Source organism: Martes martes (assembly GCF_963455335.1).
Source record: "Martes martes genome assembly, chromosome: 16".
Classification (NCBI taxonomy): domain Eukaryota; kingdom Metazoa; phylum Chordata; class Mammalia; order Carnivora; family Mustelidae; genus Martes; species Martes martes.
Genome location: NC_137904.1, coordinates 41,144,544 through 41,171,380, shown reverse-complemented (window position 1 = coordinate 41,171,380; position 26,837 = coordinate 41,144,544). Strand labels below are relative to the sequence as shown.

Sequence of the window (26,837 nt, the reverse complement as noted above, 5' to 3'; positions counted from 1 at the left end):
CCAGGTCAGTCTCCCCGCTCCACCAGTGAGTGCCCTGAGAGCTGAAGGAAATGGCAGTGGGTCTCAGCCAGACCCACTGGACCTGTTCTCAGCCTCCAAGAAGGGAATCCCTTCTGTAGCCCCATAACCTACCGCTAGGCCCATAGGCTTATCAGGGATCAAACAAGCTCTGAGTGTGAGAAGTAAGAATGTGTGCGTGTGCACACCAGAAGGTCCAGATGTGCCCTGGAATAGATTAGGGACCAAAGAAGTGGGAGAGGATATGTTCTTAATAAGGAGAATTATGATTACAGCTCACATTTATTTATTAGGAACTGTTTCCAAGTATTTGGCACATTTTAACTAATTTAATCCCATCATCAACCCTATGAAAATAGGTACTATTATGATCCTCATTTTGTAGGTAATGAAACTGGTCGCAGGGAATTAGACAACTTGCCCAAGGCCACCAGGCTGTGATAGGCAGGGCTTGAAGGAGTTGAACCCAGGTATCCTGGATACTTCCTGGAAATCATCAGTTTTCCTCTCAGGCTCATCTGGATCAGCACCCCCCTCCCAGTCCCCACCCCCTAGAATCTCAGTCATCCCAGAGATGCCCCCAGCCTCCCCATCCCAACTCCCTTCCAGCAGCCCAGGGGTGTGGGCACAAGGAATGTTCATAACAAAGAAACTAACTTAAAAGTAGGAACTTCAGGGTTTTTTAAAATCTCTTTTTCTTGTCTCTCTTGTCCAGGAGATCAAAGGGCCTCACGTTGGGAGAACAAACGCTGAAGAAAAAGGCAAATGAAAGAAGAAAAGTTCACACTTGGGGCTGAGAAACAGATGGTGTGGAGGGTTGGGTGGAGTGGAGCCTTGACTCCCCAACCCCCCTCAGACGGTGGGGGAGGGGTGGGGAGATGCTCCTCAGAAACCTTGACTTGCAACCAGCCCTGAGAAGAATTCTCTCTCTCTCCTGTGAAGACTCAAGGGGAGAAGATTCTCTTTAGATTTTAATTGGCCAAACAGGAGATTTCTCTTGAGATGGTCTTGGTAAATCGAGGTCTGGGGGTGGAGGGTTTTCCAGTTCTGAGGAAAATGCGCTGTCAGATCTCCTGGTGAATCCAATTCCCCTCATCCCCCATCCCCCCATGCTGTGAAAAATCCACCTTCTAAAAACCACAGTGGAATCTATGAGTGAAGCTGTTTGGCATCTCTTCTGGAAAGTTGAGCAAAGAACACCATCAACTTAATTCAATAGCAGAAAAATGTGTTTTTGTTTGTTTGTTTTACCATCTTCTCTTTTGTCAATTATGACAGGAAAATGCACAGTGATCTTTTCTTTCTCGGACTAAATGCCTTCCGTGTAGACCAATCTGGAGCTTGAGGTTCGAAGTGGGACTTAGGGGAGCGCAAAGGGGGAAAGAGGTCAAGATCTTTGCATCTCAGGAGATGGGAGACTCAGAAATTTTGTGGATTATTTCCAGCCAGCCCCTCTGTTAACAGAATTGATTTGTCCCTCACCCTTCCCTGGGGGAATTTCATGGTTCCTTCTGTGATGACCAGAATCAAATGGCCAGCCTTCCCCTTTCCTCCTGTACCCTCCATCTTGCTCCCCCCAGGACTGTCAGCCCCACCCTGAGGCCCAACTCCACCAGCCCTGTAGTCCTGTCCTAACCACTGCTCCTTCCTCCCCCTAAGTTCCTGCCCATTTGTTGGTCCAGAGGTTGGAGGATCCACGGATACCCCAAACAGAAGACTCCACTGACTTCCCATAAATGGCTCCAAGCAAGGGGCGTTTTATTTGCACAGACACTTGCTCTGTCCCCTCCATCAAGGTGACCCTTTTAGGGGGGCCAACCTTGGTGGGAATTTCAATTCAATGTAGAGAGAAGCAGTTAATAAGGGTGTGTGTGTGTGTGTGTGTGTGTGTGTGGTTTAAGACAGCAGCCTCTGAGAAAGCTAGGCTTCCTCTAGCAACACACTTCCCCTCCTCTCCAGCGGGGCTGGGAAGTTATTGATAAGGCTGCCCCTCCTATAATGGCACCGTTTTCATTAGGAAGCAAACGCTCAGCGTTTCCTACAGACAATTCTCGTCCTTTTGACCAACTCTCTTCCTTTGAGGTCAAAAATTAAATAGATGGGGGAAAAATTAAATAGATGGGGTGAATCGGACACCCCCTTGCTTTCACACGACCCCCCCGTCCCTCGCCAGCTGTGGGGGCTCTGGGGCCTTTGGACTCCCCGAGTAACCGAAATCAATATCCGGGCCGGAGCCCACAGGCCCGTGTCAGCTCGAGGGCGGGTGAGGATGGCGGCTTGTTGGCGGTCGCGGAGCTTCCTGAGCCTGGGGGGGCCCCCCACCTCCTCCGACCAAAGGTTTGTCAGTGGGACTGGCCCGGAGACAATAGCTGCCCCGGAGGGCTCGCTGTTGGCTTGTTTGGAAAACCCAGAGGCTCTTGGAGGTAAAAAGGTCAGCGCGGGATTGGGGTTTACTCCGGCCCTCTCGCCCTCCGCCCTCCCCTGTCCTCCAGCTGGCCCGCTGGGCCGGCTACCTGCCCACCTCCCCGGACCCAGACCACCCCATCCGGCCCGGTGGCCAACGCCTACCCGCTGCCGTCCAGCGCCCGGGGACACTGGACGTTCACCTTGAGCCCGGGGATGGCCCTCTGGAGGCAGCCGGCTAGGGCCAGTCTCCCTTCTACTCTGGCTTCCCTTGTCCGGCGTTCTGGTACCCCTTGGTGGAACGGCTCTGCGATGGGGGCGGGAGTGGGCCCGGCGGGGGTTGGCCCGGCGAGGGTGGGGGTAGGGGGTAACCTGTGTGCCAGTCTGCAGTTTGTCAGGGACCCACCCTCTGACATTTTCTGAGCGAGAGTTGGAGGGGCTGGAGCACATTCCACAGCCTCCCGACCCCCGGTTCACTCCATCAACATTTCTTGAAGGCCCCCTGTATGCCAGACCTGACTCTGGGCCTTCGGGGAGAGAGCAGGGGGGAGGGGTAGAGGGCCCTTGCCTTCCCCCACAATTCCTCCTCTGTTTTCACCTTTCTGTTCTCTCCAAACAAGCTGTTTCTCTCTTTTCCTGCCTTCCTCTCAAGACCCTCTCTGGACCTGGACCGTTTCCTTCCCCTCCCCCAGCTTTTCCCTTCTCTCTTTCCTGGTTCCTCCAATGACCCAAGGACTGACCACTGTCAGACCTGGAGGCTGGGGCCCAGTTCTGCTTGGGACCCACCCAGTAAGTCCTTCTCTTTATCCAGCTGAGATCTTACAGCTCAAATCTTTCCAGCCCAACCAGCTTTCACCAACTCTTCCCCCATCTCTCTCGAGGGCTCTTGGAGTATGAAGCCTCCTCTACCCGAGGCGGAAGAGGAGAAGCAGTCGGGGAGAGGGAAAAACACAGACTTTATTGAAATGAGGTAGCTGGAGGTACAGAGAAAACCCAGTTTACTTGGGGCTCAGGTTTCCAGAAACTCAGGTGGTGCCCCCACTGCTTCCAAGGTCCGGAGAAAGGCTTGCTGCTGCTAGGAGCTCTCACTGCACCTGGGCCTCCCCAGGCTGCCTCGGGGTAGAGGTGGAGGTAGGGAGGAGGGTCCTGGGTTTTCCAGGAGGCAATAAATAGGGGAGGAACTAGCGGGGGCGTGCCTGCGCCTTCCTGGTAGAGGCTTGCTGGGGGCAGGCCTCGAACAACGTTCCAGAAGTCTCCGGAGTACCAAGTTCCAAAACACTTTGGTGGCTTAGAGATGAGGTCGCTGGTGGGAGGAGGCAGGTCTCAGAAAACAACCTCTGGAGGCTGCATTAGTGCAATACAAATGTGCCAGGAGGGGGTTAATAAGGTTGGATGTTGGGGGGGGAGTTTTTGGTCTGTCACAAGGCAGCTGGTGTTATTGTAAGGTCTGTGGTGACGGAGAGATTAAGCATCGGTCCTATGCCTGCACCCAAAAGCCTCCCCCAAGAGACACTTCAAGGCCTTCCCTCTGTGCCAGCCTAGAATGGGGGAGTTGGGATCCCAGCGCAGAAGAGTCCTCGCGGCTCAAAGGCACTGAACTGAATACAAGGAAGAAGGGAAAGGAGAATTCGGGAGGATGACGCTTGCTCCTACCCCACCCACGTGCTGATCCCCAGATGAAAGGCGGAAGGAAGCCTTTCCGTCCAGAGTTGACAGGTTCCGCACCGTCGAGTCTCCCAGGTCTCGGGTCCTATAGGGTCCCCAGCCAGCAACACCCTGCCCAGACCAGAGGAAAGTGTTTCCCTACTCTCCCCAGCTGCAACCTGGCGCCCCAGCCTTGGTGAGGGTCGCCCGACGCCTGGGTTCGGGAGAGCGGAGGAGCCCCGACGGTTGGGGAGGTTTCGTTCAGGAAGTGATGGAGCTGGGCGAGGCCTCCGGGGAGGTGCACGTCGACTGGTCGGAGGCGTCTCCAGTCGCCTCCCTGGGACAGCCCGGAGGGGCTGGGGGCATCCGGCCTCCCTCCCGCTCGCGCTTCTTCTGCTTCATGCGCCGGTTCTGGAACCAAATCTTGACCTGCGTCTCGTTGAGCTCCAGGGTGGCGGCGATCTCCACCCTCCGGGCGCGGCTCAGGTACTTGTTGAAGTGGAACTCCTTCTCCAGCTCGGTCAGCTGCCGCGTGGTGAAGTTGGTGCGGAGGCCGCCGGGCGCGCCCAGGCCCAGCTCCGACACCTTGGCTAGGGGCGGGGCAGGAGAAAGGGCCGCGTCAGCTCTCTCGCCTCTCTCCCCTGCCCCTCTCCTCCTCCCGGGCCAGCTCTGCACCCCCAACGTCTGTCCAACTTAGCTCTCAACGTGCCCTTGGGTCGCCAGACACCCCCAAGGTGACCTCCAAATTCAGACGGACCTCCCCGACGCTTCCGTCCCCCGCCCGGCTCGGGGTGCAGAGTCCACGTTGGGCACAGAGATGAGGAAGCAGGGGTGTGTGCAGACTTCCCTGCAGGGTAGCCGGGCACTCCCTGGGTGGGAAAAGCCCTGCTGACCTGAGACGGAGGCGAAGTGCTCTCACCTGCCTCCACCGGGGCGGCTCCACCTGTCCTACCAGCCCAGGCCCGGGGCACCCTCCTGTCTTTGAGCCCCGGAGAGGAGGTGACCACGCCTGACTCCTACCTGTCTTAGGGGGGTTCCTCTTAACCTTCATCCAGTCGAAGGTCCGGGCCGTGGGGGTGCTGGGTTCTGACGGGCAGGGCGATTCCTTGTCCTCCGAGAGGAGCTCAGCATAGGCCGATGCAAAGCTCGCTGTCTGCTCGTTCCCGAAAGGGGGCTGCGGGGGAGGGTACGGCCCCGGGCCCGCTCCACCGGTTCCATAGCCATCGGACAGGCCCCCTAGGTGGGCCCCATAGCTCGAAGGGTGATAATAGCTTCCATCTCCTTCGGGTTGGCCCAGAGGATAGTACTGAGAGGGCCCATAGCTGGGGCTGCAGGCCGCCGGGGCGTACCCCGAGGTCGCGGAGCTGGGGAAGGGCACCCCCAGCGCCGAAGGCGGCTGCGGGGTGGGATAGCCTGAGTTCTGCTGGAGCGCGGGGCTGGGGAGTCCCCCACCATAGCGGGTCTCGCCTGCGTAGCTGTCAACAGCCGGAGCCGAGCTGGGGGGGAAGGAGGTAGGGGCGCTGTGGGCGCTGTGGGCGCTGTAGGCGCTGGGTCCCCGGTTACAGAGTGGGTACTCTAAGAAGGAGTTCATCCTATTATAGTCCATGCGTGGAGGCCGCAGGAGGGTCGGCCCGTTTGGGGGAGACACCCTCTTGCCCTACAACCTTTCGGCAGTATGTCACAGCACTGAAGCCTGCATCCATGGCCCGGCCCAGCTCGCTTGGGCCAGGGCTCCCCCAGGAAGGGGGTAGGGAGTGGGGGTGGAGGGGCGCATGTGATCTCTCCCAGGCCAATGGGCGCAGCGGGCCAGAGTTTGGCAGCCCCAGCGCCCATCCATCACCCCCCAAGCATTAGCATGACAAAGACACTTCAATCACCCGCAGCCCATCCATCTGAGAGCGACGTGGAAGCGTCAAAAACATCTTTCTTCAAAGACTTTTGGAAAGAAGGGACCAGAGGGAGAGGGGGTAAAAGTTAGAGGAATATTCAAGACTTTCCTCCCCTCCCAACCCCCAAGGCCTTCAATAGGCTCCTGGGTTATTAGATTTGGACAAATTCAACCCAGCTGCCCCTCACTCTTCCCACCCCCAAAGGAGCTCCCCCACCCCACCCCAAGGCTGTAGACTGGGAGGTGGGGAATCCAGCCTCCTTACTTGGCCCAAAACTCCCACCCCTGGTCTGTTTTCCCCAATTTATCTTGGGGTGATGGGCTAGGACAGCGGGGGAAGGTGTGTTATCTCAGGCCAAATGGATAACTGTGAAGGAAGAGGGTGCAAAACACCCAAGGGTGGGCCAGGGTCTAGCGTCTAGAGGAAGAATTCATTAACGGAGAGGTGGGAAATGCATCTCAGGGAGCAAGGCGGTACGACAGAAACGTGGAGAGGAGGATGAGAAACGCCCCATTTCTCTCTCCAGCTCTCCACATAAACGCTCTCTCCTCATTCACACATCCATTTCTCTCCCTCAGCCTCGCTGTATATTCTCTGTCTCAATCCATCTCCCCATTCGTCCGTCTCTCTCCATATTTATATTCGCTCCCTACCTATCCATCACCTCATCTCTCCACGTATTTATCCTCTCTCTAGCCATCCAGAGCTGTAGCTGGCTCGCTCACTCAGACTCAAATAACTCCTTGTATCTCTCCAGAGAGCCACAACGGGCACCGAGCTGGGTTATGTTTACAGGCAAAGAAGAGGGAGAGCTTATTCTCTTTCTCAAGTGTGTAAAACTAGTGGAGCTAACTATAGAAAGCGAACTGAGGGTTCTTGGAGGGAAGGGGTTGGGGGATGGGGTGAGGGGGTGACAGGCATTAAGGAAGGCACTTGATTTTATGAGCACTGGGTGTTGTAAACAACTGATGAATCACTAAATTCTGAAACCAAGAATATACTGCATGTTAGCTAAATGGAATTTAAATTTAAAAAATTTTAAGTAAAAAATAAGTAAAACTAGTGGAGTCCCTGTATTCCCCTGGCTGCCTCTCACCCCTCTCTCCCTCACCACTTTCCAGCTCTTTCCCCTACCTTCCCCCCCACAAAAAAAATCCTAAGCCTCAAATTCATAAGCTCAATACCAGTCGTGTCTTCAAGATTGGTCAAATTTTCAACGAACTTTCTAGACTAAATTAAGGGAGCTTGCTTGGAGAATGGGAGAATCCGTTTAGAGGTCCTGAGGTTCAGGAGTGGAGCCTCACCCTTCTCTGCCCTGTGTGTTTGTTGGGTTAGGGTTGGGGAAAGGGGCGGGGAACAGGAAGTGCTTCCTTCTCTCTCTTCAGACCTGGATGGGTCTGGAAGAGAAGCTCTTAGGTAGAGCCCATTGATTCTCCTCCTCCAGACTGTGAGGACAAGAGCTTGGCGCAATCCAACACCCACGCTCATTTGTAACCTGTCAGGGTGTCTGCCTGACTGGAGGCCTGGGGCCGGGGCTAGGGCAAGTCCAGGAGGGCAAGAGTTCAGGGAGGGACCTCTGTAAACAACTGAACTCAGGAGAGGAAGGGAAGCAAGCAGGTGGGACAGGTCCCCGAGAAGCTTCTCAGGTTTCCCCACCCCCTACAAGGGCATAGCGAGTCCTCCTCCTTTGCAAAAACCCCAAAGCCGCACCCCGCCCCCACACTCCCCCTGTCTCTCCCTATTTCTGTTTCCAATTTCCCCGTCCTTTTGCCTGTCCTTTAGAGTCACTTCTCGGGCTTTCCATCTTTATCACCAGACTCACACAGCCTTTCTCTTCTGTTAATAACAGCGAGCCTGGCTTAGCCCCCCAACTATCAAAGCTTTTCACAGGCCCCTTGCCCCTTTCCCTCCCCACCCGTACTCTGCTTAGGACCCGAACAAGTTGGGGGGGGGGAAGCAGCTGGTAACTTCTTTAAGGGAGATGCAATGGGGGAGGGGGAGAGAATGTTCACTGCCAAAGGGATGAGGGCAGACAAAGGGAAGGAGAGTTGAGATAGGGGCAGGGGCGGCCTGCGGAGGCCTTGAAGAGAAAAGGAGCATGGAGGTGAGAAAAAGCGTATTTCTTTCTAGTTCCACTTTTGGGGTTTGTAGATGTTTCTAACTTTTTCCTCTCACTTTAAGATATTCTCCATGGAGGCTTTGGAGAAGAAGAATTTATTTAGGGTTAGGGTTTCTCTTCTAGCCCCAAATCTGATGAAGGCCTGTGTCTGACCTGACTGTGCTCTCAGAGACTTGAGATTTCCTCACTGTCTACTCTTCCCTCAACCCAGAAAGAACCCACTTGCCTCCTCCCTTGCTTTTCCAATTAAGGCAGCAATTTGAGGTCTAAATGAAGAAGTGGGGGTGCCTGGGGGGCTCAATGGTTTAGGCCTCTGCCTTGGGTTCAGGTCATGATCTCAGGGTCCTGGGATCAAGCCCTGCATCCGGCTCTCTGCTCAGTAGGGAGCCTGCTTCCCCCTCTCTCTCTGCCTGCCTCCCTGCCTACTTGTGATTTCTCTCTCTCTGTCAAATAAATTTTAAAAACCTTAAAAAAAAATAAAATAAACGAAGAAGTGAATTCCAAACCTGTTTGTTTGTTTGTATGTTTTTAGAGGGGGGAGGGGAAAAGGAAGAGGGAGAGAGAGAGAATCTTAAGCAGGCACTACTACCTGTGTGGAGCCTGACTCAGGGCTCGATCTCACAACCCCGAGACCATGACCTGAGCTGAAATCAAGAACCAGATGCTTAACCGACTGAGCCCCCGAAATGCCCTGTAAACTAGTATAATGAAAGAACAGAAATCTGCTTGGGAGTTGGGGAAATGCATTCTCCCTAGTCACAGCTGAAGTCACCAATAGTTGATTATTAATGAAAAAGATGCGAAGGGTTGGGGGAAAAGTGTCTTAAGGGATATTGTTGATTACAGGGATAGCTTTAGCCTCAGCTCTCCAAAGTCACTATAATCCCTAATGCATCCCTGAGTCTTGCTCCCTTCCCTTCTGTAGAAGAAAGATTAAAACTTCCCCCAAATTCCTGTTGGCTCCCCCAGCCCCAGCAGAAATGACTGGCAAAAAAAAGTAACTTGGTTCTCTACCTTCCCAAGTCGCTTCCTTCTTACAAGAGACTTCACCAGCCTCTGGCCAGAGGAGGAAGTCTTTGAAGCCTGGATTCCTTGCTAAATCCACAGCTGAGTACAAAACAAAACGAAACACACAAACAAACAGAAGTAATCCACAGTTGGAGTAACCTATGGGCTACAGCATTTTCTGGATGACCAGGTTAAGTTCACCAGAGAAAGTCTGGCTGTAGCCAACACCAAGTGGAATAAAGTTCATTGATTTCCTCTTTTCTAGACTCTATTTAGACATGGAAGAGAGCAAGGACACCAAAGGCAGGTTTAGGACTGAAATGATCTTCGAGAGGTGCTTGCCCTTATCACACTGAGACTGGGGATATGTTAGAAGTTTATACCTGATTCTGGTGTTTTTGTGGAGGAAGCTGCTTTTCTGGGGTTTGGGGGAGGTGGATAGCAGGAGCAATCTGGTACTGTTCCTTCATAACATCCTCAAGAGTCTCTCTGCCTGTTCTCCCCAGCCCAATTCTTGAGGCCCAAGGCCAAGCCCAAGATCAAAGTTTGGAACTTAAGAATTAAAAGGGCATTCAGGGTTGTAATTTTTTCTCTATAAGAGATGGCTATTGGGGCGCCTAGGTGGCTCAGTGGGTTAAAGCCTCTGCCTTCGGCTCGGGTCATGATCCCAGGGTCCTGGGATCGAGCCCCACATGGGGCTCTCTGCTCAGCAGGGAGCCTGCTTCCTCCTCTCTCTCTCTGCCTGTCTCTCTGCCTACTTGTGATTTCTGTCTGTCAAATAAATAAATAAAATCTTTGGGGGGAAAATAAAAAGATGGCTATTGAAGGAGAGGATGGAATCTGAATTCAGTGGTGTTTCTTTTAATACAGGCGGATTAAATTGTCACAAATCTGGTTGAGAACCATGGACTATAGGCAGTACATATTATAAGGGGGAAGATTACTAGTTTGGGGGCCAGAATACTTGGATTTAAATCCTTGCTTGGCCATTTCTTAGCATTATGGCTCTGGACGAGTTTCCTCATCTTTCTGAGTCTCAACCTCAGAGAAGAATAATGGTGTTTTGGTTTTTTTTTTAAAGATTTTATTTATTTATTTGACAGACAGAGATCACAAGTAGGCAGAGAGGCAGGCAGAGAGAGAGGAGGAAGCAGGCTCCCCGAGGAGCAGAGAGAGCCCAGGACCCTGGGATCATGACCTGAGCTGAAGGCAGAGGCTTAACCCACTGAGCCACCCAGTCGCCCCAGAAGAATGGCTTTAATTCTACTTACTTCACTGCATTGTTAGTAGGATTAAAGCCAACACGAAAATATAAACAATGGAGAACTCTATAAATGCCTGATATTAACAATACATGCACATTCTGAAATAGTATGAGTCAGTCTTCTGTTTTTTAATATAACTGGCATATTAAAATATGGAAATATGTGACAGGAAAATAGCATATGTGCTTTATTTTCATGTAACGTGTCACCATATATTATACATTATGTATTTTGTCATATGCAAATTTCATTGAGAATTAAGAAGTTTGTCTCTGTTTAAGCAAAGGATTTTCTTCTAAGCTGCAGAGTTCTTTGGGAACCAAAGCTTAATATTATATAATCTGTGAGAATCCAAATGATTAAAATTGTAGCAGAAGGGTGAGGTTACATATTAGCAAGAACTTCCTGATCTTCCAAATATTTAGAAAAAATTGTCTTTTTATTTTTAAAGATTTTATTTTTTTATTTATTTTACAGAAAGAGAGACACAGTGAGAGAGGAAACCCGAGCAGGGGGAGTGGGAGAGGGAGAAGCAGAGCAGGGAGCCCTGTGTGGGGCTCGATCCTAGGACCAGGGAATCATGACCTGAGCCGAAGGCAGACGCTTAACGACTGAGCCACCCAGGTGCCCCTAGAAAAAATTTTCTAGGGAGGATGTTGTTTCTCTCTTTCCTTGAGGAACTTAGCTTAGATATTGCCCTTCCTGGGTGGGAGCAGGAGTTGAACCTGACTTCTGTGTTCTGGGTAGATTTCATTTGGACTGAAAGGTAAGTCAGAGACTTGGAATCTTTCTAAGATGAAAGTTTAGAGTGACATGAAAAGTTGAAATAATTTTCTACTCAGTTGGGTTTCTCTGAGTGTGTTAGTTGGGGCCAAGATACCACTTTGGAGACTGTTTTTTTTTTTTTTTAAGTTTTTTTTTTTTTTTTTTTATTGACAGAGAGGGAGAGACAGAACACAAGCAGGGGAAGCAGCAGGCAAAAGGAGAAACAGGCTCCCCAGTAAGCAAAGAGCCCGATATGGGACTTGATCCAAGGACACTGGGATCATGACCTGAGCCCAAGGCAGACGCTTAACTGACTGAGCCACCCAGGTGTCCCCACTTTAGAAACTTTACAGAACAATGATCAAGATGACTTTGTATCTGGACACTGTCCAGATTGCAATTTTTCTGTGGTGCTTAGGAATGAGAGAAGGCTTTAGGAGGGCTCTTTTCACTGTAGACTCTCTTCTCAGGAGGAAACAAGTTTGTTAGATCTCCTTCAGGCACTACATATCTGCTTCCCAGCTGAGTGTGAAGAGGGGGGATGGGGTGGGGACAGGAGGGCAGAGCTGAGCTGGAGAGCTCAAAGGAGGATTTGGGCCACACCAGCCACAGCAGGTAGAGGGGGATGGCATGGGGGCTAGAGGCCACTCTTTGTAAACCGAGGACATGTGTTTGAGGAGAGCACTTTCAAGAAGATGTACAGGAAGACAACGGAATGCTTGTCAGAAACTTAGAAGGAAGGTGGGCAGGGAAATTCATCAGGCTGTTCAGGGAGACCCAGAATTTGTACCTCCCAGCAACCAGCCAAAACTTGACTTAAAGGGAGTTTTAAGGTTCTAATACACCGTGTCAAAACAGTTTGGTGACAGTTTTTGTACAAAATGTCCTACTGGGGTGTGTGTGTGTGTTTAAGATTTTATTTATTTATTTGACACAGAGAGAAAGCACAAGTAGGCAGAGGCAAAGCAGCAAGCAGAGAGGAGAAACAGGGAGTCCGATGCGGGGTTCCATCCAGGACCCTGGGATCATAACCTGAGCCGAAGGCAGATGCCCAACCGACTGAGCCACCCGGGCACCCCAACCTACTGTTTTTGACACAAGAGGAAACATAACCGGGGCACCTGGGTGGCTCAGTGGGTTAAGCCTCTGCCTTCGGCTCAGGTCATGATCTCAGAGTCCTGGGATCGAGCCCCACATCAGGCTCTCTGCTCAGCAGGGAACCTGCTTCCCCCTCTCTCTCTGCCTGCCTCTCTGCCTACTTGTGATCGCCATCTGTCAAATAAATAAATAAAATCTTAAAAAAAAAAAAAGAGGAAACATAACCAAATATTGGGGAAGGTGATAAGAGATGAAAGTCAAAGGAAAACTTGGTTAGGACACTTCTGAATACTCATGTCTATTGAATACTTGGCACATTTCACTACACCCAAGACTCCTTTGTTGAAAAGATTTCTTTCCCTGCTAGTTTAAATAATGATTGGGGGCATGATTGTTGGTATAAAGATGCAAATTAAAATGTGTTAAAATGGCTCTACCAGATATTTGGGAGGTGGGTTGTTGTCAAACATCAAAAGCCACCACCTCCATGTAAAAGCCCATGACACCAGCCATAATATTGAATACTTTGTGAAGACTTAACAAATATACTTTGGGCATTTATTGATGCAGAGGATATTAGAGGCATTAGTCCTTCCATTTGTTTTACAGATGGAGAAACTGAGGTCTGGAAAGGGGAAGGTACTTGCCCCGTCCTGAGTTGGAAATTTTTTTTTTAATGACTCAGGTTATCATGATGGCAAATAATTTCTCAATCTAATGGTCCTTTGCTTTCACCGCAATATTAACGAGCCATTCTTCTTAAAAGATGACGCATCAAGAGCAGGGCGGACTGACCAGCAGCTTTCGGGACTGCACCGAAACCGTCTCACTCCAATCACAGCCAATTTATAACCAGTCTGTGCTGCAGACCACTCGTACATGGTCCTGACCCTAGAGGAGCCCTACCCCAATGGGATAAGTGAGTGCAGCTGCCTGGCATCACTATCAGCTTACCATCATGCGGGGCAAGGGAGGGTGTCTGCTGCCGTATCTGGGAACCCCTTCCTCTTCTCCTTCCTTCTCAAAAGCCAGCTGGGAAAACTCAGGCTAAAGAGGATGGCCCCAGAGATGAAACTAGGAAAAGGAGCTGATTTGGAACACAGGCATTCCGAGTGCCAGACCTTTATGAATCCCAAATTGCCAGGCATTCCTTTGATTTTGAAACTCCATGGGGAGATTGAAAACAGGAGTCCTTTCCTTCTGGAAATGCACTCTTTGTTCCGCTGTGGTGGCATCAGAGATGGTGAGTTTTGTGAATATGGAAAAGGAGGGATTGAAAGATTCCTGTGCTGCCTGTAAGAAGAGTTCCAACTTGGGGCACCTGGGTGGCTCAGTGGGTTAAAGCCTCTGCCTTGAGCTCAGGTCATGATCCCAGGGTCCTGGGATCAAGCCCCGCATCGAGCCCCGCATTGGGCTCTCTCCTCAGCAGGGAGCCTGCTTCCCTTCCTCTCTCTCTCTCTGCCTCTCTGCCTACTTGTGATCTCTGTCAAATAAATAAATAAAGTCTTAAAAAAAAAAAAAAAAAGAAGAGTTCCAACTCCTCTCTAATAATCAACCAAGGAAAATGCTGGAAATGCTCCTGATTCTTGGATTCATTGCTTCCCATCCTCAGGTTACAAAAAGTACCTAGATCTGGGGCACCTGGGTGGCTCAGTGGGTTAAAGCCTCTGCCTTCAGCTCAGGTCATGATCCCGGGATCCTGGGATCAAGCCCCGCAGGCTCTCTGCTCAGCAGGGAGCCTGCTTCCTCCTCTCTCTCTGCCTGCCTCTCTGCCTACTTGTGATCTCTGTCTGTCAAATAATAAATAAAATATTAAAAAAAAAAGTACCTAGATCTAAACAGGTAGATTGAGCTTTTGGCTGGACCCTCCTGGCCCTCCACTCACTTCGGCAGGGAGGAGTCAGGTCTGGTGCAGCCTCAGGCAGGAGCTGAGATTCCCTTGGGCCACTGGTTTGAGTTGGGGAGGACTGGAAAGGAGCAGCCAGGTTAAGTTGCTCAAAAATTCTTAAGCACAGGAGGAAGGCAGGAAGCAAGGTGGCACTATGGTCTAGTAGGGCTGCTCAAACTCTAATGTGCATATAAATTACTTGGTGGTGGGCTAAATTGAGATTTTGATCCAGTAGACTTGAAGTAGGGCCTAAGAGTCTGCATTTCTAACTAGCTTACAGGGAGTGCTGCTGCTGCTGGTCCAGGGAGCAGCAAGCCTCTTAGAGAAAGGACGCCTCACAGGCCCCAGAGTGTTGCAGACCAAGCCATGATCCCAGGGTGTGAATTCTCTCCAGCAGAGCAGATCCTGTATTTTTGGCATTGATGAAGGGTGCTCTCCTTTTGACCAAAGAAAGCTGGAAGGTGGGCAATTAGCAAGATCTTTCTGCTATTCTTGATCTTTGTAAGAACCTGCTATAGCTGAAAGAGCATTTTTAATTAGACCAAATTATCTAGTTTGGCTGTCCATAGAAATCAAAGCCCCAGCTGAAATGTCTGTTTCATTTTGTTGGTGTAGAGATGGCTATGTGCTGTGATTTTTAAGATGTTAAGCGCTGCCTATGGGCATATTTTATGGAGAAATAAACACACAGCCCAGTGAGATGTATAGTGCGGTTTTAATATATTGTATATTTGCTTATTTATGGAGAAAATAAATACACAAGCCAATAAGCTGTGTATTATTACTTTAATATATTGAATTTATTTCATACCTATATATTTTATGAGGGAAAATAAACTAATAAGATACACGATATTATTATAATAACACATCTAATTGTTCTATATTAATTTATTTATGAAAGAAATAAGTGCAACTTAACATGACATAAGATTATTTAATGCAGGAGATGAATTCTATATTAAGACAGTTTAAGGGATTAAATTCCAACTGAATAAGATGTGTGCACTTCCCACACTGAGGGACCAGTTAAAAAAATATGGGAGCGCCTGTCTAGTCCTATATGTCATGACCTGTGTTGGCTCCCGGCTTTTCCTGACAGTTGTTGCCTCTCAGTGCCTGGTACTCCAGGCCCCGTCCTGCTGGTCCAGGGGAAAGTCTGGGAGGCCCAGGAAACAAACTGCTTTCTGAGAATGGCAGCATCTGCTGGGGAGGTAACCCTGCGGTGTCTGTTTCTGAGCCAGAGAAATATTAAGTAAACCTAAGGAGGATGGATGGCTTTCCAGGGCCCTTTAAATCTCCGCGTTCCCCGGAACAAACCAGGAGGCAGATGGGGGAGATCGATCCTCGGCTTCCCGCTTTGCCGGGTTTGCAAGGAGCCGGTCAGGGTGCGGTGGGGGAGAGCAGACAGTGGTGAGATGGCAGATGAAGTTGTTGGTAAGACAGGTGGGCCTGCATTTGGAGCGAGCTCCGGCCGAGCTTCAGATCCCAGCGCGAGGGACCCAAAGTCAGACCCGGCGAGACCGACCCGGGCCTACACGCTCAGCCCCCGCCCTGCGCGCCTGCCCCGCGCGGCCTCCGCGTCCACTTCGCGTCCTCCGCCGGCGGCATTTGTCTAAATAAAACAGAAACGAAAAGGAGGCTCCCTGGCTCTTGTTCCCCCGTGGTGTCTGGAAGGTCCGGAAAGGAGACGGCGGGCGCGGGGACCGAAGCCTCCCGAAGCGGCTGTCATGGCGGCCACCGTCTCTTCCCTCGCCCTCCCTGCAGCCCGGCCCCAGCGCCATTTTGAGCATCTGCCTTGCTTCCCAGTCGCCCTCCCGCTCTCCTCGCTCCTCCTTCCCGCCCCCGCAGGCCAAGCGCCTCCCGACGCAGGCCGGGCCTCCCTGGGCTCGCGGCCGCACCGCTCCGCCGCCGCCCTCCCTACGCCGAAGCCCCGGGGTGACCGCCCCGGTGCGCGGCCCGCTCCGCGCTTCACCTTTCCGGCCCACTTGGAACGTGCTTGCCGAGAAAACCCCCGACCCCCGCTCGACGCCGTGGCCCGGCCCATGTCCCCTGGCCTCGAGTCCCAGGCTTCCTCCGTTCGGGAAAAAAGCCTTTCGACCCCGCTTGGGGCACTGAAGCGAGGAACCCGGGAAACCCGAGGACCCCTCCAAATTTGGCTAAACCTCTGCGCCCCCTCCCACGACCCCGAAGCCCGTCTCCGAGGCCTTCCTCTCCTGGCACCCTCGTCTGAACCTCCCGTCCCCCGCCCACCTTTATTTCTAAGAAGAGGTCCCAGAACCCAAGCACAGGGCCAAAGGCCATCCGTTAGAGGGTGTCGAGGTGACAGAGCTTCCAGCAACCCCCCGCCAACTCCTCCGGAGCTGCGGGCCGGGCCGAGAAGCGGTGGCCAAATAGGGTTACTTTTGTACCACCCGGACTTAGCCGCCCAGGGTCGGGCAAGCCGAGCGCGAGGGATTGACAGCAGGCCTAGTGGGCGGGGGGGGGGGGGGGGGTGCAGGGAGAGGGACTGGGTCCCAACACAAACACTCATTGTCGTATTATAAAGACATTTATTTAATCTATGAAAATAATGTACAATAAATACTTTCCCCTTTTCCTATTATTAAAGAGTTTTAATAAATAATCTACGGTCTAAAACTTTAAAAAAAGAGAGAGGAAAACAAGTTCCTCTAGTTCTTTTTTTAAGAAAGCCCCCCTAGAGTTTAATTATTCCTGAGATTTCGTTGGAAGGAGTCTACCAAACGGAATTTTCCGGTGTGATTTTTCAAAAGACGCCCGAGTGCCCAGTATTTTCGAGAGAAAAGAAAGGAAATGGATTAAACGCTAATTCCGTAATACCTGAATTTTAGCAAAACACATTTAAAAAAAAGTCTAAACGACTTGGGGAAGGGGAGTCCCCCGGGTTTTCCAGCAGACAGCCGAGGGGACGGGGTCGAAGGGCCCGGGAAGAGGAAACAGGTTAGGGGAATTGCAGGTCGATGGCACATAGGGTGCTGGTGAAGAAGTCCAGCTCCTCCTCGGAAAAGGGAACGGGGCTGTCGAGCGAGCCCTGCAGGCTGGGGGAGAGGCCTCCGGACAGCTGGAGACAGGAGTCGGCCGCGAAGAAGTTGAGGTCAGGCAAGAAAGGCGAATCCTGCCGCTCCGGGAAGGCATCCGCCGGCAACGGCTCGGGCTCCAGCCGCGCGGCCGCGCGCGGACCGCCCCCAACGTGAGCGGTCAAAGGCTGGGGGCCCTGGGCGCCCGGGGGGGCCGGCGCGACCTCGGGCGGGTGAGAGCAGGCTTCCCGCGCCGCCCGCGAGGCGGAGGGACGGCCGGGGCTGGCCACAGGCTCTTCGGCGGGCTCGCCGCCTTCCTCCGGGGCGCCCTGGCCGGCCGGCTCCCCATCGGACGGCTCTCGGTGCTGTGTCTGCCGCTTGTGCTTCATGCGTCGGTTCTGGAACCACACTTTTACCTGCCTCTCCGTGAGGTCCAGCAGGGCCGCGATCTCGACGCGGCGCGGCCGGCACAGGTACTTGTTAAAGTGGAATTCCTTCTCCAGCTCCAGCAGTTGCGTGTTGGTGTACGCGGTGCGCAGCCTGCGCGCCCCGCTGCCGGCGGCCTCCGGCAGTCCCGGGCCATCTGCAGGGAAAGCGGGCTGGGCGTCAGAGCGGGCCGTGTCCCCCGCCCCAGCTCACTCGGCTGAAGTGAAGACCACCCGATCCGCCAAAGAAAAAAACAGTATCAGCAGTACCCTCCCTCCTCCACGCCTATGGAAGCGGTTCGCTCCCACGGCGTTGCCGTTCTTTCCTGTCCCCCTCCCGCCGGCAGCCCCGGCCCGGGTCAGGGCAAAGCATTCCGAGAGCCGCCCACGGGCCACGCAAGGGGTAGGAAGCGGCTACCTTTTGCCCCCCAAACCTCAGAGCCTTCCTCCTGAGTCCCTGGAGTAGACCCCTCAATTCGGCACTTTGGAGCTCAACCCCGAGAGAGGATTCCTTAAAAAAGATTGTTCCTCACCTCCTCTCCTCCCTTGCTTTCAAAGCCCCCTCTTTTGGAGCTAGGGGAATTGGGGCCAAATCTTTTCTTGCCCTCAGATTCAACAACCCAGCAACACCACTTTCATTCCTCCACACAGATAAAGGTGAAAACCTCAATCAAATCCTTTTCTTCTAGCAGAGAAAAAGCTCTTCCCCAACCAGCTTCCAAAAATCTGCTATACTGGGGGGAAAAGAATTGCTGGCAGCGGCCAGGCCTGAACCCCAGCAGCGTATTCGCTCCCTCATCCCTGGAATCGACCCGGCAAGGATCCCCAACAGGCTCGACACCTTTTCTACCTCCCCCATCGCTTGCTGCCCCTCACCCCACCCCTACCCCGCTAACCGACCTGCTGGCGATCCGACCCCGGAGGCCGAAACGGAGGAGGTGGCCGGGGGAGACGAGGCGGATTGGCTGGGTTTCTTGGCGGATTTCTTCTCTTTCATCCAAGGGAACTCGGGGACCAAGGGGGCGGCGGGGAGCGGCGGCGGCGGCAGAGCGGGCCCATCTTCGGCTCGCTTTTGGCTGCCGGGTCTCTGAAGGGTGGAGGCGCCGGGCTGGAGGCTGGGGAAGGTTTGCTCGAAAGGAGGAGGAGGAGGAATTAATGTCGACTCCTTGATTGATGAAGTTTGAAATGTCTCCAAGACAGCGGGGAAGGAAGTCAGACACTCCGCGAGCGATGGCTGGCTGTTTATAAACCCAATCTCCCTCTCAAATTCAAAATTCATGGCTTTCAATGGTGGGGGAGGGGGGCTGCTGGGGGGGGTGTCAGGAGGGAGGATCGGAAGGGACCCCCCCTCTTGCCCCCCCCAGGTTTATGTGATGGAGCGATTTTGGGAGGGGGAGATTTCGCTCTTTCTCTTTCTCTCTCTCTCTCTCTCTCTTTTTTTTTTTTTTTAAATTTTGGGCCTTTATAATTGTATATTGCTGATAAATACAAGCGTATGGGGACTCTCTCTATTAAACCCAGGACTCCGGCGAAATTGCAGGGAATTCATGGTCACGGGACTGGCCTCGGCCAATCGCTCGTGTGGGCCTGGTGGAAAACAGAGAGCATTATTTGCTTTAATTGATTCAAAAACTCTAGAGGACCGCGACCTGGACACTGTGAGCCCCAAGTCCTACACTCCCTCTCCCCAAAGCCTCCCTTTCTCCAGAAAGGCTAGAGGAACCTTTCTCTCATCCCCTGTAGAGGATGGGAGGTTCCAAAAGCTGGGAAACAAGAGAATCTAAGGGAGAAGTCTTCCTCTTTTCCAAATACTTGTAATATAGAATACATAATAGACTATATTAATGCTTTCTTTTAAATGCCAGCAGTGTTTTCTTCCCTACCTTTCCCCCATTAAAAGGAAAAAAAAAAAGAAGGAAAAAACAAAAGAAAGCAAGCTGAGGAAAGATCTCAACGTGGGAGGAAGAGGTGGTAGGAAGAGGCTTCCATCCTTTGGGAAAGGTCAGTGTTAAGGTGCAATAAGGAAGAGAAGAGATTTACAATCACCAGCACCACATCCCCATCCCAGCGCCCAAAAGCAACAGATAAATCTTGGAAAATCGACAGGCACTCGCAGGCTGACACCGAGGAGTGAGATAGACGATGAGGGGCCCTTTTGGACCTCTGGCCACCATAGCTGTGTGGTCTCAGGTCCCTCCTCTCCCCGGTGTTTGCAGCAGTGCCTCTGCCCCTATGTCCACCTGTCTTCCTCACGAGGAGTCATCGTCTCACTCTTTTTGATACCCCACAACCGACAGGATCTAAGGTGCCTGTGCTCCCATTGGAGACTCAAGTCTGTCTCTGCTTCCATATCCAGGGACATGAACAAGAACGGAGGGAGTCTAATTTAACTTAGAGCACTCTAACTCAGGTCAATGTTTGGGGGGGAGGATTTCCATCCTGGGACAAAGAGTATCCCCCATCCCATTTTTGCCAGCGTGCTAGTTTAAAAACAATAATAATAATCCCTGGCAAGAAAGAATTCTCTGAACATGGAGAGGGTGAAAACAATGAATAAGGAGATGATTTTCCATTTCTGGCCCCTGAGGGAGATTTTTTTTTTATATAATTTATTTTGAGGGGATCAAGATACTCTGAACTTTAGGGAGTGCTGTAATTTACTGGAGAGAGGGGACACAAAACTCCGGGCCCCAAGCAATTGGTGGGAAACTAGATCTCAAAGCAGAAAATGAAAAGTCGATCTGGGGGAAGATTTTTAAATAAGTGGGTCAGAGGGACCGAGAGGAGATGAGGCGATCAATCTTAGCCCCCTGACAGCTCCCTCCGATGGCATCAAAGAATTTGGCTCTTTGGGAAAGCAGAGGGAACAGCCGAAATTCCACATCCCTTTAAAAGGCCTGGGGGTGGGGGGGATAGCAAAAGAGAAAGGTGATTCTGGGAGAGCGGGGAAACAGATGGGAAATGGGGACAGAGGGAAGGACGCTGAGTTGGGTGGAAAGTTTGTCTGGAGAACTCCCACGGCTCAGGCCTCCCCTCCCCCTCCTCCTCTCCGCTGCCGGGCAAGGAGGAGAAGGCTGGTTAGCAGAGAAATGGCAACTCAGCCGGGAGCTGGAACTAGAAACTTTCTGTCAATGTAACAGCCGCGTGGGTGGCGGTGAGTATTCATCCGCGTGGGTGGCGGTGAGTATTTAAAAAGGACAGAGAAGGACAGAGGAGAGCCAGGAGGAAGAAAGGGGATTTGTAGATGGGGGCTGCAGGGACAGGGAGTGGCCGGCTCTGGAGGGTTCAGAACCGAGAGTGCTGCTCTGCACTGGGCAAACTGGCCACAGACCCGTTGTGTCCCTCTCCAGTCCAAACAAGACCGTTTTTTTGCCCTTTGGGAGTGTGGATGGGGATGGGGATGGGGGTGGGGGCGGGGGGGAGGGGCACAGAAGAATCCGAGTAGAAGTTGTCTGGAAGTTGTGCAGTGAGGCCTGAAAGAGGGTTCTCCCTCCCGCCACCCCCCCGCCCTTTGAGAAGCCATGGAAGTTTCTTCCACAGCCTCTCCAGCTGGCTGCAGGGTGGAACGCTTCTCTGGGCATCCACTCCAGCCCAGGCTGTTCCTGCAGGAAATACGGCTCTCTTTAACCCTGCTGACAGATTTTACGGCCAGATTAGAGAAGAGCAGAAAAGTTGGGTGTTAAAAGGGGCCAAGAGAGCCTTCGTTCCCAGAGACACGGCTTGCCGCCTCCTGTGGTGCTGTGAATCTTAGAGCACAGAGATTCCCCCCACGACTTTGGCTGCTTAGCTAGGGCCTGGAATCTCGCAGAAAGAAAGGTAGAGGACACCAAGCCAAGTGGGCCCTTATTTTTCCTTTGCAATTCCAGCTTCAAGCCAAAGCTCTGCTTTTCAAACTCAAGCTAAATAAATCCCTTCTCTTGGCCTGCCTCTCTCCAGCCAGATAAATAATCAATCCCCTCCACCCCCAGAGCCAAACATGGCGCTTCATGTAGTTATATCATTCAGAAAATGTTATTCAGGGAAGAGGAAGAGGGAAAGACGGAAAGAGAGAAAAACCCTTGAGCGTTATTTGATCCCAATCAAACTTTGCACGCTCTTATGCCTTTAAATTATAGCCTGACCCGATGCTAAATTGCTTGCTGCTTGGATGAGCCGAGTCCAGTTAAAATCCTACTTGGTGGGGGGAGGGGGAGGTGTAGAATTCAGGTTGCTTTTTTTATTGTTATTTATTGTTGCATAAAGACTGTAATTACTAACCTTGGACTGCCAGGATGCAACATAAAAATGAAAATCAGCCCTCGCTTTAAGGCTGAGGGCCTGGAACGATTCTCACTGACACTACCCCCCCCATCAGTACCACCAAATATATGCTCCTAATTAAGCAATGCGGGCGCATCGCTTACAATTAGAATTATGCAACTCTTCAGCGCAGCCATCGCTTCTCTTTCAACGAATTAGCTCCATATTTCAGCCGCCCTGTCTCTTCGCTCTTATCGGCTCCAGCGACGCGGCGGTGACATTTCATCTTTGACAGACCCTCTCTATCCTCGCTCCAATGTGATAAAACTTTTATGGAACCACGACTAAGAAATGAAGTTTTCCCAAGGATCGTGGAAACGGAGCTGCACATTAGCCTGGGGACCATTTTATTTACACTGGGATCCAAGCGCTTCTTCCATCCTCCTCCTTCTCTCCCCTTTCCTTGGCAGGAGAAATCATCGGCGCCTCCTCTCCCTCCGCCCCGAGTTTTATTTAGTGATTTAATTTCACTTTAGTTGTAAGGTTTGACCTGAGAAGTCTAGGCCTCAGATTTTTTTCTTTTTAATCATTTTCCTTTGTTTTCATTTTAGACCCAATGGTGGTTGGGCTCCGGGTCACGTGACGACTTCTTTGTAGCTCCGGAAGAGAACTGTGAAGTTTAGGTTGCTTGGAAGAAGCAGTAAACGGCCAGATTTTGTTATCCTTGTTGTTGTTGTGTAAGGGGTGGCCAGGAAGTCGTGGCCAAAGGAGCAAGAAGACAAAAGGTCAATGAGAAAAACTGAGAAGCAAGTAAGCCAAACAAAAAGGCCCAAAGAGAGCACCCAAGGGTCCTCATCCCTCACCTCCAAAGCAAACCCCCTCCCCCCCCGCCCAGCAACTTATTACTTAAATCTTAGCTAAAGAAGTTGGCAGAATGTTCCAGGCCTGAGGCATGGTTAGGGAGGGGGTAGGGACCTGAGCCCTGGGTACAAAAGCCAGTATAGGGTCTCAGTGTCCTCCTTTCCTTGGAGGAAATGTGGCAGTCAGCAGCCTTGCTCTGCTATCTAAATTGGACCACCAGGACAAGATAAAATTGTTAACAGAAAGTTTATTCAAGAATTGTTTGACAGACAACCCTTTCAAGTAAGGAAAAAAGTAACTACAGAAGAACAAAGAAAGTTCCAAGAGGGAATTAACTCTAATTCTACAAATTCAGGACTATACAGTGACAATAGGAGCTGAGTTCATGCCTTTTAGAACTAATTACAATTGCTCATAAGTACGAGTTTAACATAAATCTACAGCTCTTTTCTAGAGTACAATAATAACTAAAATAGCTGGTTTTACATGACAGGAAACACAATGTCCTTTATAACAAGTAAATACTAAAAAAGTACAGTTTTTCATGTTTTCCCTCATATAAATACATAATGTAGGGGGATAAATAATACAAAAAAGAAAATATTTTAACAAGCTATAACCAATAAATATATATGAAAATGTTCACTAGAACACACTTTTTGAGCGATGCTGGATTCCTGCAGGCCCAGGCATCTCTCACAGTTGTTTTTATATCCATTAAAATGTAAACTCTAAGTGCAACAAAAGTGTCCTGTCAGGGGGCTGGGCAAGGCGCACAGGCCCAGCTGCAGCCCCTGCCTGGGACAGACAGTTTGTTAAAATATACCCTGTTTTCACGTTAAGTCAAGAGAGCAACAGAAGAAAAGAAAAGTGTAGAACCTCGTGTCGCCGATTGCTTTCTGTGGAGAGGGGGGGATGGTCCTGGAGCTGAGATGGGAGGCAGCAGAATGGGCAAACCTTTAGACCTGACACCTTGCCTGCTCTGACCTCCCAGTTTCCATAAAAGAAAAAAAATATATTTATAATATAGATAGCTCTGACTTTCAGGATCTCTCACCATCCCTGAGCCCTCTGAAAACTGTAATAGATGGGGGCGGGGTAGAGATATTAATGTCCTAAAGCAGAAACTATGGGGCTAAAAATGGAGGGAATGCCCAATAAACCTCAAATAGTTGGGAAGAAACTTGAGGCTTCACGGAAGTGGGAGGGGAGCGTGCTTTGTGCCCTTGGTTTTGAAATGCGCTTTCTTTTGTTTTTTAAAAGGAGAATTGGAAGGGGAAAAAAAAATCAAGATTTGGAGGAATTAAGCAGAGATGGAAGGTAAGTTGGTTGGTTGGTGATGGCCTAGTCATCTTGTCTGTTTTTGTTTGTTTGTTTTAATGTGCTTCTCTGCCTTGTTTCCCTATCTCTTCTTCCTCCACCCCACTCGGGAGCGTAGAATCCCAACTGGGTATTGCTGGAGGCCTAGGGTTGATGGGGTCATCTCCACAATCCGCTGTGGATTTCTCTCCAACGCGTTGGCAGGCAGATGGAACAGGGACTGGAGGACCTTAAAATGCAACTTCTCAGGCCAGGGGAAGGGAAAGAAGCTGCAGGCCTGGCCTTCCCAGGAAGCGTGGCTATCACCTCCTGGCCTTCTCCGTCAGACCTCCAGGCTGCCCTCCCGGAGCCCCACGGCCCGGCGCCCCTACTGGCTCTCATCCACCCCATGGCCTCGCCCCTCCGCCCTCCCTCTCCCATCACAGGTGTGTTAATTTGGGCGCTTCTTGGATTCTACCCTGAGGAGGAGGCGCGTGGTGAGAGGAGAGGTCTGTGTAGGTAGGGTGGGGATCGCAGGGTCCGTGGTGCTGGTTGGGGGCCATAGGGGGCGCCCCATTGTAGTCCAGGTTCCCCGAGGGGTGGTGGGAAAGGTGGTTGAGGCCGTAGAGGGAGGGGCCGGCAGGGGGCGGCAGCGGATCCGCGTAGCCGCCCCCGCCCACGTACACGGGGCTGCCCTGCATGGTGGGCGTCCCGTAGGCGCCCCCATTGGCTTGGAGGACATGAGGCTCGTAATCGGGCGCCGGGGTCGGGGGGTACTTCTGCGGGGCGCCGCAGCCTTTGAGAGGGGGCTGGTAGTTGGAGGGCAGCGCGTAGGCATTCTGGTGGGCTTTGCCGAAGGCGGGCGGGGACGGGCTCTCGTAGCTGGGGGTCATGGAGTGTAAGGCGTTCATGAAGCCGGCCGTGGACTGCATGGGCTGCGGGGGGCTGCCGGCGGGGGAGGGGCCCCCGGACGACGAGGCCAGGCCCTTAGCCTTCTGGTCCTTCTTGTACTTCATGCGCCGGTTCTGGAACCAGATCTTGATCTGCCGCTCGCTGAGGTTCAGCAGGTTGGCCATCTCCACGCGGCGCGGCCGGCACAGGTAGCGGTTGAAGTGGAACTCCTTCTCCAGCTCCACCAGCTGCGCGCTCGTGTACGCCGTCCGCGCGCGCTTGGACGCCGCCGACCCCGGGGGGCTCTTGTCTCCTCCCCCGCCGCCGCCGCCGCCGCCGCCCCCGCCACTGCCACTGCCGCCGCCGCCGCCGCAGCCCTCCGCTGGATCCGAGGGGGAGGGGTGGGAAGGGGACAAAATGAAATAAAAGATAATTACTGAACACGCCGAAATTGAATGCATGGTTTCTTAATAAATCCAGGCCTGGACTCGGAGCCCCCGCCGCCCTCCCTTTCTCGTCCCCGCCTCCTCCTCACCACCACCTCCCCAACGCCCGTCGCATTAGCGGACACTCTATAATAGTGGCATTTATTAAGAGACCTGTTCTCCTCTTGCTGCCCCAGCTTATGAAAATTTGATCATGTCACGCAGACAGAGCCGCATGGCCATTTATTTAGAGCTGGATTTTCGCGCGCACGCTTTCTCCCCCCATCCCCAATTCCAGGTTCTGGGAAGACCCCCACCTCCCACCCTCCCGCCCCTACACTTCCTGCTGGGTCCTATGGACAAGGTGGGCGGCCAAGGAGAACCCCTGGGGGAATCTCGACATTCGGGGGGCAGGGCGCGGAAGTGCGGCTCGAAGAGGCTGCTTTGCCTGGGGGCCGGGACCCCAGGCCGCCGGAGCGATTGTGATTAATACCCACAGTAATCATACTTAATAATAATCAATCGTTGACGACTCTGCGTCTGCTGGCGGGTCTCGTGGCTCTGCGGCCTTGCGAAGGGCTGCGGCCGCGCGAACACCTGGCCTTCTAGAGCGTTCGGCAGCTCAGGTGGAGGGTGGCTGGCGGGAGAGGGTGCTGGCGGGGTCAGGGGTCGTCAGGGGGAGGGGGCTGGGTACGGGCAAAGCGCCGCAGCCGCCGCCACCTGATATTGTTCCCAGGCCGCCGCCCGGGCGCCTAGGGGCTGGGTGCTAGAATAACAGTGACATTCCTGGCCCGAACAAAAGCTGACGACGAGGAAGGCAGAGAGCTGGTACCTGTGCTGGGGGAGCCGTTTTTCAGCTTGGACGTTTGCCTTGACTCTTTCATCCAGGGGAATATCTGTTTGGTGAGGGTGGAGTTGGAGCCGGGAACGCACTTGGGGGTGCCGCTTTTGCTGGGCCCGCCCCCATTACTGCTGTTGCTAGTGGTACTGGTAGGTGCGGCGCTGGGCGGGGGTGAGCCGGGCGGGGCGGGCAGGGGCTCGGGGGCCAGGCCGGGCCTCATGCAGCTGCCGTTGAGCTCCTTGCTCTTGGCATGCGGGGCGGCGTTGCCCAGGGACTGCAGCGAGCACGCCGAGCGCTGGTAGTCGCCCTCCAGGTGCGTGGCGGCCTGAAAGGGGGGTTGGGGGGGACCGTCGTAGCCGAAGCCATTGCTGCCAGGGTACGAGGAATAGCCTCCGAAGAGTGCTGCCGCGGCGTTGTCGTAGTAGGTGGCTTTCTGCATCGCTGGGCGAGGCCCGGGCAGTGGCTGGCAACTTGCAAGAGCCTGATACCCTCACGACCGGACATTGGCACCCGCGGGGGTCACGTGAGGCGCCGGACCCCCCCCTCCCCTTTCTGCCCCCCTCCTCCCGAGTCCGTTGGGAGCGGCTGACCTGCGGGGTGAGAGAAGAGACACAAGGGGGAGAAGAGGACTGGGGCTCGAATCCATCTTAGGAGCTGAAAAGGGAGCTGACATCAATAGGGTTTTTTTCTTCTCCCCCACCCCAACATCTTCAAAGCAGAT

General features: G+C 52.6%; 3 protein-coding genes and 1 long non-coding RNA gene across 4 annotated transcripts; 1 reads left to right on the top strand and 3 right to left on the bottom strand.

The window, feature by feature from the left end:
- Positions 1–4,326: 4,326 nt before the first annotated feature.
- Positions 4,327–5,739, bottom strand: HOXB1 (homeobox B1; the record flags this gene model as incomplete). Its single annotated transcript, XM_080826495.1, has 2 exons — positions 5,086–5,739; positions 4,327–4,655 (listed from the first exon to the last, which is right to left on the bottom strand). The coding sequence occupies exons 1-2, from the start codon at positions 5,669–5,671 to the stop codon at positions 4,327–4,329; spliced, it is 915 nt and encodes a 304-aa protein (XP_080682621.1). The 5' UTR covers positions 5,672–5,739.
- Positions 5,740–16,638: 10,899 nt separating this feature from the next.
- HOXB2 (homeobox B2) lies at positions 16,639–18,839 on the bottom strand (the record flags this gene model as incomplete). The annotated part of the gene is made up of 2 exons (XM_080826109.1): positions 16,639–17,718; positions 18,461–18,839. The coding sequence occupies 2 exons, from the start codon at positions 18,837–18,839 to the stop codon at positions 17,060–17,062; spliced, it is 1,038 nt and encodes a 345-aa protein (XP_080682235.1). The 3' UTR covers positions 16,639–17,059.
- A 1,778-nt stretch (positions 18,840–20,617) lies between these two features.
- LOC308356814 lies at positions 20,618–25,298 on the top strand. The gene is made up of 5 exons (XR_013968128.1): positions 20,618–20,714; positions 22,411–22,609; positions 23,924–23,980; positions 24,099–24,405; positions 24,995–25,298. It is a non-coding gene; the product is annotated as an uncharacterized lncRNA (long non-coding RNA).
- Positions 24,400–26,555, bottom strand: HOXB3 (homeobox B3; the record flags this gene model as incomplete). Its single annotated transcript, XM_080826108.1, has 2 exons — positions 24,400–25,232; positions 26,108–26,555. The coding sequence occupies 2 exons, from the start codon at positions 26,553–26,555 to the stop codon at positions 24,400–24,402; spliced, it is 1,281 nt and encodes a 426-aa protein (XP_080682234.1).
- Between the last annotated feature and the right edge of the window lie 282 nt (positions 26,556–26,837).